The sequence below is a fragment of the Lampris incognitus genome, chromosome 18, assembly GCF_029633865.1.
Source record: "Lampris incognitus isolate fLamInc1 chromosome 18, fLamInc1.hap2, whole genome shotgun sequence".
Taxonomy (NCBI): Eukaryota; Metazoa; Chordata; class Actinopteri; order Lampriformes; family Lampridae; genus Lampris; species Lampris incognitus.
This window is the reverse complement of record NC_079228.1, coordinates 19,819,307-19,836,895: the sequence shown is the minus strand read 5'-3', so window position 1 is coordinate 19,836,895 and position 17,589 is coordinate 19,819,307. Positions and strand designations below refer to the sequence as shown.

The following is a 17,589-nucleotide window of genomic DNA, read 5'->3' as shown; positions in this document are numbered from 1 at the left end:
TTAATGAACATCTCACTATGGCATGCTGGTCAAGTAGATACAAGTAATTTTTTCAGCCAAGGAGCAATATCAACAGGAACAGGAAAAGGAAGTTTGTTTCCAAAATTAGAATTAAATTCTATGAATTCTAGAATGAAACAGTATACATCAGAAAATTGTGTCATCTTTTTTTTTTAGCTAAAAATACAATAGATTCAAACAAAATACAATAGATTCATAGAATGAAATTCTATGAATTTTAGAATGAAACGGTATACATCATAAAATTGTTTCATTTTTTTTTTTTTAGCTCAAAATACAACAAAAATCATACATGCTGCTTTACCACAGTGTATAATCCCAGGTATCATAGAAACGAATTATGTGCAAGTATGCAGCATGGTGGCGCAGTGGTTAGCGTGGTCACTTCACACCAAGAAAGTCCTGGGTTCAAGCCCCAGGGTAGTCCAACCTTGGGGGTCGTCCTGTGTCATCCTCTGTGTGAGTTTGCATGTTCTCCCCCCAGTGGAGTAAGTTTCACTTGAACATTGGGGGGGACACATTTAGTGGGGGGTCAGAGGGTTCTCCCCCTGGAAATTTTGATCATCACACATGTAATTTCCTGCATTCTGGTGAATTTGTATGCACCAATTTGCTCTTTTTCTACATCAATTTATTGTGGAAAAACACAAGTTATAAACTAAATAAGGCTATAATTCATCTAGAAATATGTAAGAAAATCTAACGCAGAAACCCCAAAGGTAAGAAAGGGTGGTGTACTGGGCTAGACAAGCAAGCTGGCTAACTACATTACTTACACTTGCTTACACGATCATTCATGCTCCGGTCTCCTGGTTGTCAGGAGCAACTGCAAGACAGCAACGAGGTCGGCAATCCCAGTGGCAAGGTTAAAATGGTATGGTCCAAGCATAGGGGTGTATGAAATCGTTGGAAAACAAGTATGAATGACATTTTAAGTAGTTCGACTGTCTGTGTTGTTATTTTACCTTTTTTGGCGAGTAAGTTAACATTATGATATATTTTTTGGGGGGGACAAATTCACCTCTTCTAAATATTGAGGGGGACATGTCCCCCCTGACCCCCCCATAAGTTACGCTTGTATCTCCCCGTGTCTGCGTGGGTTTCCTCCGGGTGCTCTGGCTTCCTCCCACAGTCCAAAGACGTAAGTCAGATGAATCGGCCATACTAAATGTTCCCTAGGTGTGTGTGTGTGTGTGTGTGTGTGTGTGTGTGTGTGTGTGTGTGTGTGTGTGTGTGTGTGTGTGTGTGTGTGTGTGTGTGTGTGTGTGAACCCTGTGATGGTTTGGCAGCCTGTCCAGGGTGTCTCCCCACCTGCCCCCCAATGACTGCTGGGATAGGCTCCAGCATCCCCGCGACCCTGAGTAAGGATAAGCGGTGTGGATATTGAACGAAAAATTAATTGTGTGCAATGGTGAGCCTCCTCTTCATGTTCAATTTAAAAACAGAAGTCTGTAGATAATTCCAAAACACAAAGCGTAATCTTTTTTATCTTTGTTCTCACAGTTTGAATGTGATTAATATTCAGTGTCAGTAAAGTGTTTTGTTCCCTCAGAAAGTGTTGGGTCACAACTGCAGGAAAAGGGTTGCCACTATTACAGAAATTTTAACAATAGGGAGTAAAATTAGTTCCACAATGACAATAAGGTATGAAAATAAGTATAGTATTTGTGACGTGCTAAAACTTGGGCAGTGTGCTGCTGTGTGTGGTAATTTCCTGTCATCCACGTCCATCTGTGTGTCTTTTACAGGAGACATTGCTGCCGCTGTCCTACAGGAAGCTGCCAAAGTGACAGTCGCTCCAGAACTCAGCGACAGGCAGCCCTCACACTCCGACACACACGCCACTGCACAGGAGGACAGGCAGGGCAGAGCACAGGAACCAACAAAGGAGGGGATCATAGCAGAGGCGGGTAACTTGGCGACCGGAGGAGAGGATGAGGGGAAAGATCCAAATTCAGAAAAAGATGATAAGAGAGAGAGCCTGCCGGAGGAGAGCCTGAGGATGGCCAGCTGGGTGGAGGTGGAGAGCGAGAGGCAAAGCACACTGGGGAGCAGCAGGGGGGAAGAGGAGCTCCGAGAGGCTGACAAAGAGGCGGACAGCAACAAGACAGAGGAGAGGAACATGGAGCAGGCGGAGAAAGAGCAGACGCGCTCGGTGGAGGAGGAGCTGGCGATGATAGAGGAGAAGTGGAGGGAGCAGTGTGCCATCAATGAGACACTTAAACAGCGGCTGGCTGAAGAAGAGGAGCGCTTCAGGGTGAATTTCTCTCTCTTTCTTACACACCCATATACACATGCTCTCAAAAACGGGGATGATAAATCATGCTTTTAAGTGAGAGCAGTAGACAACCACACACAGTGGCTAGTTCAAATCCAGAGACTCAAGAAAAATAAAGCAGTGATCATCCTCTGATCATCAGCAAACTACTCTTTGCCCTCTTTAGCAAGGAACTTGACCCCTGCATATTTCTTAACAAAACCCTTCCTTAGCAAGCCCTCCTACAGGTTGAAATAACTGATTGGAGTCATTTTGTGTGAGTCACACAAACACACCCTTAGGCCACATTCCAGTCATGTGTCAGGCGTTTACCCATTGAAGTACATCAAGTTGTCTTGCATTAAAGCAAGCACTGTCAGTTATTCTCCCTGCTCGCCCGTCCCCTGCCCTCTCCCCTCACTTTGTGTACTTCTTCAGGATTAATACATCAGTGTATCAGTTCCACGTGAGTCTGTGAGTACTGCGTGTATGATGGGGGTGATCGGTGTCCGTTAACGTGCCCCACCAGTGTTTGATCTCGGTGAGTGAGTGCGCGTTTATTGGTGTTGTAAATAAGGCCCTCTCGTGTCTTAGTCAGAGTCTCTGGTCCGAGGCAAGGTGAGCGCCCCAGGCCGTGAGCCACTCTAATGGCCCAGAGACTGACAAGGGAGGCAGCCGCAGAACACCGTGCTTTATGGCTGTTTACACCAGCCATCCAGAAGAGGTGGGGGTGGGGGGGGGTCACTGGAAAGAAATTCACTGTTTCAGACTCCCCTCACCTGAACTTAACCCTCTAATGCTGTACCATAAATCCCTGAAGAGAAGGAAAGGGAGGTAAACAGACAGAGAGAGAGAGAGAGAGAGAGAGAAAACAAGAAAGACAGATAAAAGAGAATGAGGAGCAAAGAGGGGGAAAAGCAAACGAAGGGGAATTTAGGAGCGAGACAGACATACGATGAGACATGATACAGAAAGAGTAACAGTGGTAAAGAGGATTTGGAGTCCTTGTAATGGGATGAGGGCAGCGTAAGCGACATGTAAACTATCCCATAGGGTCATTCCTGTTAGAGAGAGAGAGAGAGAGAGAGAGAGAGAGAGCGAGAGAGAGAGGGAGAGAGAGAGATTTACTACCATCCCCTGGTCTGCTCCTGACTGCAGAACTCCCTCAGTCTACTCTGGACACAAACCCTATTTGTGCTGTGTATTTTACAGTAAGCACCACACACTTGAAAGGCTTCCAGTGACCAAACAATGTGCTCATTTGCCTGCCACAAGTGTGCACCGACAGTGTTTCTTTGGCAGGGAAGCTGACACTGGCTTGACCAAACAAAGAAATGGGGACAACGCTTGGGTATCGACATGGATGCCATTCTGGGTCTTACAAATAACTTCTTAAAGCCACAGGTGTTGGGTTAGTGGCATCATGGTGTGTTATGAGCTCTTTCCTGATGTCACTGTGTCGGTCACCAACCCCCTGTTTGTGGCCCACCTGTAGGTGCAGATGGCAGAGCGAGCCAGCGAGGTGACGGAGTTGAAACTGACCCTTGCCAAGGCCCTACGAGATAAAGAGCAACTGCAGGAGGTACGCCACACACACCTGGTACACGTGCACTTAACTTTGCTAGATGGTCCTTCTCAGCAGGTGTTAAGCCCTCTAGAGATGAGCCATTTCCAGCATCATGCAAAATATACTAAAGTTGTTTTAGAATGATGAATTATGCATCATATATATTATGTATCATGAATGGAAATAATTCGATTGCAGAGGTCTATAGTCTCTTCCATTTTTGGAAAATGCCCTCAGATATTAGATAATTTTTATTTCACCATAGAACAGCGATCATCAGAAATCCCAGCATCAGTCCATAGCAACAGTACTTTATTCATCCTTTTAGTACAGCAAAGGAACAAAGCTCTCAGACTCTCCCACCCCCCACCACCTACCCACCTCAGGCTCCACGCTAATAATTACACCCATACTTGCTTTAGTCGTCCCACAGTACAGTACCATTAAGCAGTGCAAATGCCATGCAGCATGTCTGTTTCACCCTCCTAACCCTGGTTTAAATGTTAAACTGGATAGCAGCGCACTAATGAAGTCACCAAGAGAGGGGGTCACAGCAAAGAGAGAGCGAGGAGGGGAAGGGGGGGGGCGCAAGTGAGCTTCTGCACCAGCTCCAGCTGAGCCAGAGTGGAGTGAGCCAGAGTTTGACACCCATTACAGTAATGAGTAGGGTACTAATTCTCCCACTTCAGATGGAATCACAAAGGACGTTTGTTTTGGGGTAGAAGGGCAAAATGAAAACTTCCTTCTATGTCTTTACCTCCACCCCTGAGTTTCTGAAGTGAGTGTACTAAATTTCAGAGTGATAACAGGTAAAACACAGGAGATAACATGTGAGCCAGACACAAACTCAACACAAGCATATGTTGTATAACAACAACAACAACCACAACTTAAATTTATATAGCACCTTTCAAGGGACCCAAGGATGCTTAACACATAGTGAGGCAGACAAAACAAATAATACAAGAACAGAAAATAAAAATAGCAAAGATTGCCAGGGATGATAGAAGTAACTAGAGACCATAGACCTTGGTGAACAGGTGAGTTTGCAGGGTTTTTTTTAAAATGGTCCAAAAGAAGCAGCGTTGCGGTTCTCTGCCAGGAGAGCGTTCCAAATGTGGGGGCTGCCACACTGAAGTCTCTGTCTCCAAAAGTCTGCAGGCTGGTGTGGGGGATGGAAAGCGAGCCCGTGTCTGCGGACCGCAGATTCCGGGACGGAATATAGGGGTGGAAGAGGTCTGATAGATACTAAGGGGCAAGGACATGGAGGGATTTTTAGGTGAGGAGAAGGATTTTGTAGGAAATGTGGGACTTGACTGGGAGCCAGTGAAGGTGCATAACGGTGGGGGTGATGTGCTGCCAGGGCTTGGTGTGGGTGAGAACCCTGGTAGCTGAGTTCTACCCATACTGAAGCCTGTTCAGGGCTTTGCTGGGTACCCCGGACAGGACTCCTTTGCAATAATCCAGATGGGAGGTGATGAAGGCATGGATGAGGGTCTCTGCCACAAAGTCAGAGAGTGATGGTTGGAGCCTGGGGATGTTTTTGAGGTGAAAGAAAGCAGATATAGTGATGGATTTGATGTGTGACTGCAATGAGAGAGAGGAGTCCAGAATGACACTCAGGTTGCATTCTTCTGGGGATGGACAGATGGAGCAGTCGTCCACATCAAGGAGAAGATCTCCAACCTTCCGGAGCAGCACCTTGGGAGCCACAGCCATGAGCTCTGTCTTATTGCTATTTAGCTTGAGTAGATTTGAGGGCATCCAGATACACTGTAAACCGCACCACCCAGTAATCTGAGAGGTTGTGTGTTGTCTCCCCTCCGTCCACCAGGAGCTCCAGCAGTATGTGTCCAGACAGAGGGAGCAGGAGGCCGAGGCCCAGAGCACAGAAGTCAGACAGCCCGTTGTGCTGCGCTACCCCCTGCCATATCCACAGGACCCCTCCCCTCCTCCGCTGGTACCACACAGACCTGCCGAGCTGCAATATGGCAACCCCTACTCCACCGAAAACACACGAGGTGTGTGTGTTTTCCTAATTTAATCTTTCATTTCTTTTCTCCATAGCTGCCTGTCTTTCTCACCCTCAACCAATCTTGTCAGTACTCTTTTCTTCTGTCTTTCAAAGATTTCATCACTCTCTCTCTCCTTTTCTGCATATCAGTATGGTTCAGCAGGTTTATTTGGTACCTGTAGTAACAGTGCGGTGTTGTGCTGTGTTCCAGACGGTGCAGATGGTGCGCTGTCCCCCGAGCAGGTATCTCGCCCTCCCCCTGAGGCCCCGCCCTGTGCCCCTGCCTGTGCACCCCCTGCCATCACTCCCCCGGGCCATGTAGTTAGTCCTGGTCCTGGGGCCGTAGCCTGGGATAGAGAGGTCGTCTGCATCCAGCCCTCTCGCAGCATGAGCCCCCCCGATGGTCTGGAGAACCCGCCAGAGGAGACCCGCAATGTGAGCGCCTCACCAACACATACACATACACACACACACACACAAACACAGGCGTGCACATTTAGACATGCTCATGCAATGAAGTAAGTGCGCTCTTTCAAATCAAACAGTCGAAGAGCTTCTTTTGTCATTTCTGTCCACCTCTTGTCTCCTCTCCACCTCTCTTATCCTGCCTTATTAAAGAGTGTGACGCATGGAATCCACACTAGAGGAACTATAGAGCATTGAACTCATTTGCATTAAGCTCTAATTAGCGTCACTCTCCCAGCTTGAGAGAGATGACAATAACAAGGTTTGTGAGAGACTAATTGGTAGAAATTAAGCATAAGCACAATTGTAAGATGTTAGTCCCTGCCACACTCTCTCTTTGGTTGTTTGGTAAAAGCTTTAAGACCAATGTCCACTGCAAATGTCTCAAAGGCAAGGTGTAGGCCAAGAGACGATACGTAGCCATTTTATCCAGTGTTATAGCCAATTTAATCCAGACATTTTTACAAAAGAATGAATATATCATTATTTCTCTTTTGATTCAAATGGGAAAAAGAAAATCGAGTGACTATATATTAACCATTTTCCTTTCTGGATGAATTTCCCTGTAGCATAGCATGTTTTCTGTCTTGTTAGTTATGGTTATCCATGTATAGAGGAAAAACATCTATCCGTTATCCAAGCCGCTTATCCCAGTTAGGGTCAGGGGTCGCTGGAGCTTATCCCAGCAGTCATTGGGCGGCAGGCGGGGAAACACCCAGGACAGGCCGCCAGTCCATCACAGGGCTGACCGACATTCACACCTAGGGACAATTTAGTACGGCCGATTCACCTGACCTACATGTCTTTGGATTGTGGGAGGAAACTGAAGCACCCGGAGGAAACCCACAGACATGGGGAGAACATGCAAACTCCACACAGAGGACGACCTGGGATGACCCGCAAGGTGGGACAACCCCGGGTTTAAATCCAGGGCCTTCTTGCTGTGAGGCGACCACGCTAACCACCGTGCTGCCCAAGGAAATACATATAGTACTATTTATTTATTAATAAAAATCCGCCACAGTGGGGCGACCCATAACGAGAGCAGCCAAAAGTAGTAGTAGTAGTAGTATTTATTAACACAAAAGTCACTTCAGTCATTACCCTGACCTGCCCAAATGACATCTCACGTTTTGTTTTGACAAGCTGGCTGTCGTTCACTTTTTTCTGGGTTTTTTTTTATTTTTATTTTTTTTTACTTTAACCAGCTTGTGAGGTCATCTGTCACAGGTCACATCAGCATTGCCCTCTCGAATTTTTAAATTCAATTAATTTAAATTTAATTCAACCAGTTCTATGCAATTATTTCATGGTCATATTAACGTGTAGTGATGCTGCAGAGTTACGTGAGTAGAGTAGTTGCAGCATGTACTGATTATTAATCCTAGGAAGAACTCCTTAGGCTAATTTCCCTGTCCAAAGTAGCAGGTATCTCTTCCCTCTTGGTTTAAAGGTTTGCAAGCTTGTTGGGTCCACCTCCTCTTTCATGACAGCTGGACTGACTGGCAGGCAACAAGCAAGAAGAAAACAATTTGCAATTGTTATATTTCAGTTGATGCATAGCTCATTCAACCATAACTGGGCAACACAAAAAAATAACCTGAAACCGGGGCATCTGGGTAGCGTAGCGGTCTATTCCATTGCCTACCAACATGGGGGTCGGCAGTTCAAATCCCCATGTTACCTCCAGCTTGGTCGAGCGTCCCTACAGACACAACTGGCCGCTGTGTCCGTCAGCGGGGAGCCGGATGTGGGTATGTGTCCTGGTCGCTGCACTAGCGCCTCCTCTAGTCAGTCAGGGTACCTGTTTTTTTTTGGGGGGGGGCTGGAGGGAATAGCCTGATCCTCCCACGCATTACATCCCCCTGGCGAAACTCCTCACCGTCAGGTGAAAAGAAGTGGCTTGCCACCCCACATGTATCGGAGGAGGCATGTGGTAGTCTGCAGCCCTCCCCGGATCAGCAGAGGGGGTGGAGCAGCGACCGTTGCGGCTCGGAAGAGTGGGGTAATTAGCCGAGTACAATTGGGGAGAAAAAGAGGGGAAAAGTGAAAAAGAAAAAAAAACCTGAAACCTTGCAGCTCTGCCATGTCTGCGACACTGCTGATGGACATTACAACCCCAAACCAGGCATCACATAACGGTGAGCCCGGACAGAATGCACACACGATGCAGTCGGTGGACATTCAGCTTTAAGAACTGAACTTGGACCAGTGAGGAAGGCTTAGCCATAAAGGAAGGCTAAATAGAAATGCTAAATAAAGCATAAAGGAAGGCCTTATGCTATATTTTGACTTCATGTTATTCTTTAAATATAAAGGTTATATAACTGGGAGGATGTCAAGATAGGTACGCTCACACGCTCCTCATATACACACACACACACACACACACACACACACACACACACACATATATGAATAAACACAGACACGAGTCTGTCCTGGAAGAATGTTGTCAAGGCCCCCTCAACACAACCTGTTTTTTTTTAAATAAGTGTGTGTGTGTGTGTAGCAGCTTTGTATTCGCGTAAATGGGCACCATTTTCACGTTTTGTGTCTGTGTGGGGCTGTAGGTGGGTGACGGAGCTCAACCAGCCTGTGATCAACAGTCAAACAGACGCAGTGAGGCCAGGAGCAGTTTCTGTTTCGACTCCAGGTAAACACCCCCCCCACACACACACACACACACACACACACACACACACACACAAATTATGCAACTGATTGGTGGATGCATTTGATACATACTCACACGTCTTCCTTTTCACCCCCTCCAACTCTTCTCTCAACCCCCACCCCCACCCCCGCCTCCAGCAGCGATGTCCATAAGCGCTGCCCACTGTGCGAGGTGATCTTTCCGCCCCACTTTGAGCAGCGCAGCTTCGAACAGCATGTGGAGAGCCACTGGAAGGTTTGCCCTGTCTGTTCTGAGCAGTTCCCCCTCAACTGCCAGCAGCAGCTGTTCGAGAGGCATGTCCTCACGCACTTCGATGGCCATGTGCTCAATTTCGACCAGATCGATTAGTAAGGGGGAGCTTGGGAAGGGGGTGGAGGGGGGGGGACGTAGCCATCAGATTTAGGGACGGGGCAAATTCTTAAGCTGAATTTATTTGACAAGCTGTGGTCTTCAGCTTCTGGTTTGTGTGGAACGGGTATTTTGAAGCCAGGGTTCGAGTCAGTAGCTCCGTTAGCAAACAATCATTAGTACTGGTATCGCATTCTCGGCAAAGCCCGGAAACGATCTAGACCCCTGAGAGGAAAGGGGTGTTTGTCTTTTAGTGGCTCCACTCCCAAGGCACTCATTATGTTTTGATGTGATGGGCTCACAATGAAATGCAAGGGAACATTAGTAATAGGGGATAATACAAGGCTGCCATGGCTGTTCCTTTCTTTTCTTTTACTTTAAATGCTCATTTGTGCTTGGAGGAATTATAGCATCACCGTTACTGCATGCATATGTAGTGCGTTTAATACAACTCATGACTGCAAAAATTTACAACTCTGAGGGGAAGAGGACAGCGCAAGAGCGTGAACCAGGGCTTTGAAAATCTGCACCAGGTGTGCACCGCTCTACCATGCCCTTGTGAACCTCTGTTGGACTGAGTGTAACTCAAGAATTCCTATTGAAAATAAGGATTCGCCTGTGAAAAACTGCTGTCAGTCACTCTTGTGAGACAACGTTTCATTATTTGATCGTCGGTGTTTTTCAAAGCTGCACAAGAGCTGACATTGAAGAGCTCGGGTAGAGGGTAGAGTTAAAAAATTACCCGCTAAACCCAAATCCAGAATTATATCTATCCAAATGGGCTATAGGAGGTGTCTGATTCTGTATCTGTGTTTCGAAGTGTAAAGAGAAGGGAGTTTGAGGAGGGAAGGGGGATGGAGAAGGCTACGGGCATTTTAATAACTTTTGAATGGGAGGTGATCTTGGATTTCTCCCAGGCCGCTCACTGCACTACTGTATGCGATGAGGATATCCTGTTGCAGGCAGACGTCAGGCGAGAGGAGCACAACTCCCCCCCCCCCCCCCATCTATCTGCACTAAATAAGGCTTTATTCTGAATGTACTGTATATATGAAAAGAAGTATAAATTATGGAGAGTCCTGTGTGATCTGCTGTTGTGACCCCTGCCTCCCCTCAGTGTATTCCCCCTCCATGTTTTGGGTAATGACAGAATGATTTCTGGTGTACACTTCCTGGTCTTTGTTCAGCGGATGAGAATCTGGACTGGTGTCTTCATCTGAGTGTAGAGGTATTTTAATGTACAAGGCAAATGCACTGCTAGACTCTTAGTTATGGACACTTTGACTGTACTTTCATGTTTTAAAGTTAGAACTGTGATAAATATTTTTTTTTCCTTGTGTGTGTGGGTCCATGTCAAACCCAAGGACGTGTGTATTTGTATTTGTGTGTGTGTGTGTGTGTGTGCATACACATGTTCACTACTCTGATAAGAGTATTCTCCGTCCTGCTGCTGGTCTTATATTTTTTTCTGCCACTTCAAAGTGATCACTGACAGTGTTGTATTCAGGCTTTATAGAAATGACACACACACACTAAATTCACCAGTCAACTTTGTGTATGTCATGTCTCCCAATGCAGCCCTTCTCACGTGAGGATGTGGGGACGGTGGTTTACGAGTGTATTGCAAAGATCTTTATGAATAAATTATGCTCGTCTAAATGCATTTCATATGAATCCGGTCCATCATTTTGTCTCCAAGGGTTCACCCCACCCCACCCCACCTCCACCACACGCACGCACACACACAATGGAAGGATAACAGTCAACCTTTCTGAGCTACAAGGTTTTTTACTTTTATTTTGCTGTTTTTATGTTTTTATTTATTAAAAGTTTCCTGTTTACATTTAAGAATCAGCTTCTTTTTTTTTCATATAGAAAGACAGTTCGACATCTTTACAAGTCACTCTTTTCATAACCTGTTGTCCCCTGCATACAAAAAAGGAAACATTGGTCTCCACGTTACATATGAAAATATAATTTAAAAGCACTTGACAACAAACTTACATTACAATACATTCACTGTACACAGTATACTGGACCCCCCCCCCCCCGCGCGCGTGCGCATCTCCTCCCTCCACACACAACCTCTGCTTCTCCTCTCCCATGTGTTAATACTGCGAGTGGCACTCTTGAATGCTGTAGCTGATCTGTTACCGTGGCAACGGTGGTCTCCTTGGAGCAGGGATTTTTTTTCTTTTTTTTTTACAAGCATTCGACAGACCCTGACTTGGAGACTCTCAGTCTCGGCCCGTCTCCACCAGTCTCTGTGCTCTGATACCGGAGCCAAGCCAGGGGTGGAATTGTGTGTGTGGGTGAGGGTGTGTGTGTGGGGTGGGGTGGGGTGGGGTGGAGGGGGGGTGCAGGCTAGTCAACAACCGGCCTTTTTTAAGATCTTAACTAAGCAGTGACTGAAAGTTTACTTTCATCAATGGAAATGTAGTTAGAGACGTGTCTGCCACTCCATTTGTGCTTGTGAATTTTGCGTAACACCTAATGGACCGATGGGTCTCTGCTGCCATGCCGTCTCTTGAGGTTGCCATGGTAACAGCAGACCGGAGGAGTGGAGGGTGCATGCGGATGAAAGGTTAATGAGCCCACCAAAATGAACACATGACAAATTCTCGGACGTCCAACATTTGACAAAATCAAAACTTGGTGCATGATGGGAGAATGACATCATGAATGGGTCTTGGCAGGGATGCCCCACCACGCCTTCGTTTTTCTAGAGGCAATATATGATGAGATCCCAGTTAGGGGTAACAAGTTGGCCACCGCAACACAACATGATGCAACGCCATCCTCTTCTCTCCTGCTCCACGGGAGTTACAACATCAGCCTGGCACAGAAACATGACAGATCAGAGTACTAAGTAGCACTAGAATGCAGAGAAGATGTAATACTATAAATCTGATGACTTGGACACTGCAAAAAAAAAACCTTTACTACAAAGTAACACGCTCACGCAATATTATGCACACACACACACACACACACACATACAAACAATGTAGTGGAATGCTGCGGTCTACAACGCACACAGACAAAAAGGTAGTTGGTAATCTCTTGAAAATACGACTTTTAACCCCTCCCTCCCTCCCCCGTTCCCAAATTCACACACAACATTTCCCGTTAAACATAGAAAGCATGCATGGTAACATTCCACCAGTACAGCCGCTCATCCACACGTATGGAGACGCAGTGAGCTAGAAAACCGTTGCCACACATTGTGCGGCCTCCCGGCTGAAACCATTGCGAAAGTCTCTCTTATTTTCTCGCTTTCTTCCCATCCCATCCCACCCCTCCTATCCCACCCTCCTCAGGCACATGTTATGGTCAATGTTTGGCAGTGGAGAGCTGTTGGCAACTATCATGGAAAAACAACACCAAAAAAAACAAACAAAAAAACCCAGTTCTTGGCAACCGGAGTTGAATACAGCTATAGCGTGGCGCTTAGCTAACCTGGTTTTGCAACTAAGTCTCTGAAACACTAGAGAAATGTTATGGACATGTGTCAAAACGTGGGAGTTGCTTTCTCACGGCACGAAGAAATGTTAAGACGGGAACATTATTCCACATACGGAACGCGCGTCCACGACGGGTCAGTCTGATCGCTGCCGTAAACCATCACAAAACGGGGTTCACAGTATACCAACCCTAAGGGTGTACCGGGACATGGTAAGAAAAAGCATGCAGCTCGAGAAGCCCTGGACCTGAAGTCACCGAGCTGTCTGACCTTGTGTCTGCACTGAGATGTTAAATCTGCTCATCTCAGCAAAACAGCAGATGAAAGGAACACTTGTTGATAACAAAGAAACAAAATACATCGATAACATATTGGAAAAATATCAAATAAAGCCTGAAAATAAAAGTAACTATTCATGTATATGCTTGTGAATACTTATATATATATATATATATATTTTTTTATGTACACATACATATGTCTATTGTTTATATATCAATATATCTATTCAGCATACTGTATAACTTAACTCTTGAGGGCTCGGCCCAATGACATTCCCCTCTTGAAGTATCTGAACACATACAGGTCCAGGCTCAAATGGACTTGGCACATCTCAGCTTTAGCAGCTGCAAATTGTGATCAATACTGGGCCTGGACCGGCAGGTCAGCTTCACCCAACTCTTACAGACGAGCTGGAGGAAAGGGGTGGGGCTTGCTTGCACTTCCTGTTTCACGTCACCTTTTTTTTTTTAAACATTTCTCTTCTCCTCTTTCATGTTATTTGTTTTTTGTCTTTTCTTTCTGTTTTTTTTTTACAGTTAGCACCTTCTGTAAGTAAAACAATATAAAAAAGGCGTGATAGCATATGTGAATGTGCAAATGTACAAACATTGAAAAAAACGGCTGCGAAGGTAAGTCGTTCAAAAATACGCATGATACAACATGGCGAGAACACAAAAACGATAACGTAACATAAGCCACAAAAGGAACCAAATGGAACAAAAAAAAAAAATTAAAGCATGCACTTGATCCTTTAGTGTGTAAAAGGGGGTAGGTAGGGAATGTCAGGGTAGGGCTGTGTTTGAAGGGCAGTTGGTGTGGGTTGGCACAACCAATGGGGGGGGTGATGGGATGGGGTGGGGGTTGTGGGGCTAGCCCTGAATTTTGCGCAGGATCTCAGTGGAGACGGGCGGGTGGAAGTTGATAGTGTGGTGCCTCAGGCCCTGGGAGGTCTTGTAGCTCTTGCCGCAGCGACACTTGAAGGGCTTCCTCACGCGGATCTGGGTCCGGTGGCCGTTCTTGGCGTGGTATTTTATACCGTTCACATTCTGAGGAGGGAGACGGGTGGGGTGGTGGGAAACGGGGGGGGGGGTAAAAGGAAAGTGGGGTGGGAAGGAGGTTAGATTCGCGCACTGCTTACAGAGGAGTGACCGAGTGAAGGTTCGACCAAACTTAAGACACATCTAACTAGAGGAGACGTTGTTCATCTGAAAGAGATCGCCGTTTGTTGTTTCCTGCTAAACCCCACAGAGACATCCAAATCCAGGTCAGACAGTAAAACCGGTGTCAACTGCGTCATCAGACGTTGATAAAAAGCTGTCATGTTGCCTCTCTCAGTGTGGGTAAACAGTGCTGTGTGTTTCTCAGCCGCCCCTCTCAGTACCTTATATCTCTTCTTGCAGCCCGGGACTGGGCAGGCGAATGGCTTCTCCTCTCCCCCGTTCATGCACATGGAGCTAAGGATGGACTCAGAGCTGATGGCACTCTCTGTGGTCCACGACTCATCGCTGTCTGACTCCTCATAGTCTACCTCCTCCTCGTCATACTCGCTGCCTGGGGTGGCGGCACACAGACACGCAGGGGAAAGAGAAAAATAGATATCTATATTAATCATCAGGTGTTGAGAAACGTGAACAACAGAAGAAACACATCACTTAAAAAACAGAGCTCGGGCCGATGGAAAGTCTGCCTGGAAATACAGTAATGAGACATCGGTTATCCGCTTAAAACTTTCCCTGGTATTCCGCTCTCGCTCTGTCAAGTTAGCAGCCTCTGTGCTACTGGAAAGCACCGATTATACAAGGCAAAAATGTACAGTGGCATGCACAGTGTGTCTGTGTGTGTGTGTGTGTGTGTGTGTGAGAGAGAGTGTACGAGTGTGTGTGACTGCGAGTGAGTAAAGGCGTGCGTGTGTCGAAAGGCGGGGGACTGGCACTAAGAAGGAGATCATTAAGTGGGAGTGAGCGTCGTCACTCAGCCTGGAAAAAGTGCTTTGCTGAGTGCAGAACATTTTCCATTCACACGCACACACGCTTCCAGATACCTGGTTGGCGCAAGGTCCAGACACACTCGACGTGCACACACGCACACACACACACACAAACAGACATGCGCAGAAACGCATACGCTGACCCCCCACCATTTTGCAGGAAATGCTGCACCTCAGCATGAGGAAATGGATGGCACCCTGGCACATGTTAAAAGGGGTCTGTGTGTGTGTGTGTGTTTTTATATGTGCGTGTGTGTGTGTGTGTGTGTGTGTGTGTGTGTGTGTGTGTGTGCAAGTGTGCACATGTACCCGTGTTTGTATATATAAGCCGAGACCACTATGCTTGGAACCATTTGGGCTGGAATTGGACATCTGCTTTCGGGCTGTGGAACACACAGCCCCATGTGAACACACAGCATGACAGCTGCTATGTAATTAGCAGAGTGTTGACTGGCCTGCTCGCTGCAGGAGCCACCTCGCTGCTGCCGCCGCACAGCTCCCCACAATGCAATGCACAAACAACACGCAGCGGCGGACGTGGTCGGGTTCAAGTCCCACACCGCTTCACATCGAGGAAAGCGGACTCGCTACCAAATTCAAAATTTAATGCGAATGTTGCCACGGGAATGTTTCAGTATACGACCTATTAAGAAATAATTGAGAATGAATGCTCCGTCGTTAAAAGTGAATCATTTGCGGTTTCCATTTACAATTTCAATTACCTGCTTGAAATGCTCTGAATTTGCTGCACTGTGATGCAAAGTCAAAGCATTCAAAGCAGGTAAACGACATACGGTTTTACGAACACAGGCATGTGTCTGTCTGTCGTGTAAATGGCAGGCTCTATTGGCCTTATTTATTTTGATACCTTTTATTTGAATACAATACAGTATTTATTTTATTTAACATGTAATTTTATGATCACGTGCCATCCATCCATTATCCGAACCACTTATCCTGCTCTCAGGGTCGCGGGGATGCTGGAGCCTATCCCAGCAGTCATTGGGCGGCAGGCAGGGAGACACCCTGGACAGGCTGCCAGGCCATCACACAGGGCCCACACACACACACACACACACACACACACACACACATACTTAGGGGCAATTTAGTATGGCCAATTCACCTGACCTACATGTCTTTGGACTGTGGGAGGAAATCGGAGCCCCCGGAGGAAACCCACGCAGACACGGAGAGAACATGCAAACTCCACACAGAGGACGACCCGGGACGACCCCCTAGGTTGGACTACCCCAGGGCTCGAACCCAGATCCTTCTTGCTGTGAGCCAGCCGCGCCAATCACTGCACCACCGTGCCACCTATCACATGCCAATGCTAAAAAAACACACATATGTAGTATACATGTACACTCAGACAGACACAAAGGCACAAAAAAATAATACACAAACACCTTCTCCCGCAATCGTTCTGTTTACTCTTAAGGAGACATTAGACACACACACACACACGGAGACTTTAGATAAATTCCCCCCCCCCCCACAGACACACCTGTCTTACCTGTGGGTGTACTGCTGCGGAACGAGGAAGACGGGGTGATAGGAGGCGTAACCGGAGGTGTCAGGTTACCACTGGTGTGGCGAGGAGGCGTGGCCGTGCTGTTCCTGGACACACCCCCTGTGATGGACAGGGACAGCTTGGGTGTGGCCTTCTTCTTCATGGTCTCTTGCTCCCGGCGTGCTGCATCTGTCATGAACCTGCCGACAGGTACGGGCAAATTTTAACATGTAGAATATATATATATATACATTTATGTGTGTGTGTGTGTGTGTGTGTGAGTGATGAATGTCATACAGGGGAGATAAATGTTGAGAAATTTGCAACCGACTGACAGACAAGGCCTGATATTCAAAATGTTGAACTTTCCCACCCAGTCAAAAGACAAAAAAAAACAAAACCAAAAAACACAACCACTGAAACATTAAAAAAAAGACCGTATGTCGGTATAAGTGCATTTAAGAGAAAAGCGATAAGCTATACTTTATTAGGCGGCACATGCAGTGGTTAGCGCGGTCGCCTCACAGCAAGAAGGTCCTGGGTTCGAACCCTGGGGTTGTCCACCCTTGGGGGCCATCCCAGGGTTTGCATGCCCCCCCCCGCCATGTGTGCGTGGGTTTCCTCCGGGTGCTCCAGTGTCCTCCCACAGCCCACAGACATGCAGATCAGGTGAATCAGACTTAATAAATGATCCCTAGGTGTGAATGTGTGCGGGGAAACACCCTGGACTGGCGACCTGTCCAGGGTGTTTCCCCGCCTTCCGCCCAATGAATGCTGGGATAGGCTCCAGCGTCCCGTGACCCTAATTAGGGTAAGCGGCTTGGAAAATGGATGGATGGATGTACTTTATTAATCCCCGTGGGGAAATTCATCCTCTCGTCTAACCCATCCCAACACACACGCTGGGAACAGTGGGCGGCCATGTCACTAGGAGCAGCGGGCATTTCCAGTAGTGCTGTGGCGGTTCTGTGGACTGGTGGGAATGGAAGGGA

General features: G+C 47.0%; 2 protein-coding genes across 3 annotated transcripts in view; one reads left to right on the top strand and one right to left on the bottom strand.

The window, feature by feature from the left end:
• Positions 1–12,402, top strand: part of tax1bp1a (Tax1 (human T-cell leukemia virus type I) binding protein 1a) — a 33,244-nt gene extending 20,842 nt beyond the window's left edge. Inside the window, exons 12-17 of one of the 2 annotated variants that reach the window (XM_056298142.1) lie at positions 1,770–2,278; positions 3,774–3,860; positions 5,680–5,866; positions 6,071–6,294; positions 8,898–8,980; positions 9,142–12,402. In XM_056298142.1, coding sequence (XP_056154117.1) covers positions 1,770–2,278; positions 3,774–3,860; positions 5,680–5,866; positions 6,071–6,294; positions 8,898–8,980; positions 9,142–9,349 — 1,298 coding nt within the window. In that variant the 3' untranslated portion in view covers positions 9,350–12,402. Of the gene's footprint in view, positions 1–1,769; positions 2,279–3,773; positions 3,861–5,679; positions 5,867–6,070; positions 6,295–8,897; positions 8,981–9,138 lie in introns of both variants that reach the window. The other variant, XM_056298141.1, reaches the window with a different exon arrangement.
• Positions 12,403–13,342: 940 nt separating this feature from the next.
• jazf1a (JAZF zinc finger 1a) overlaps positions 13,343–17,589 on the bottom strand; it is a 14,374-nt gene continuing 10,127 nt past the window's right edge. The window contains exons 3-5 of the mRNA XM_056298854.1: positions 16,601–16,797; positions 14,476–14,645; positions 13,343–14,140 (exon numbers count right to left, since the gene is read on the bottom strand). Coding sequence (XP_056154829.1) covers positions 13,964–14,140; positions 14,476–14,645; positions 16,601–16,797 — 544 coding nt within the window. The 3' untranslated portion in view covers positions 13,343–13,963. The remainder of the gene's footprint in view (positions 14,141–14,475; positions 14,646–16,600; positions 16,798–17,589) is intronic.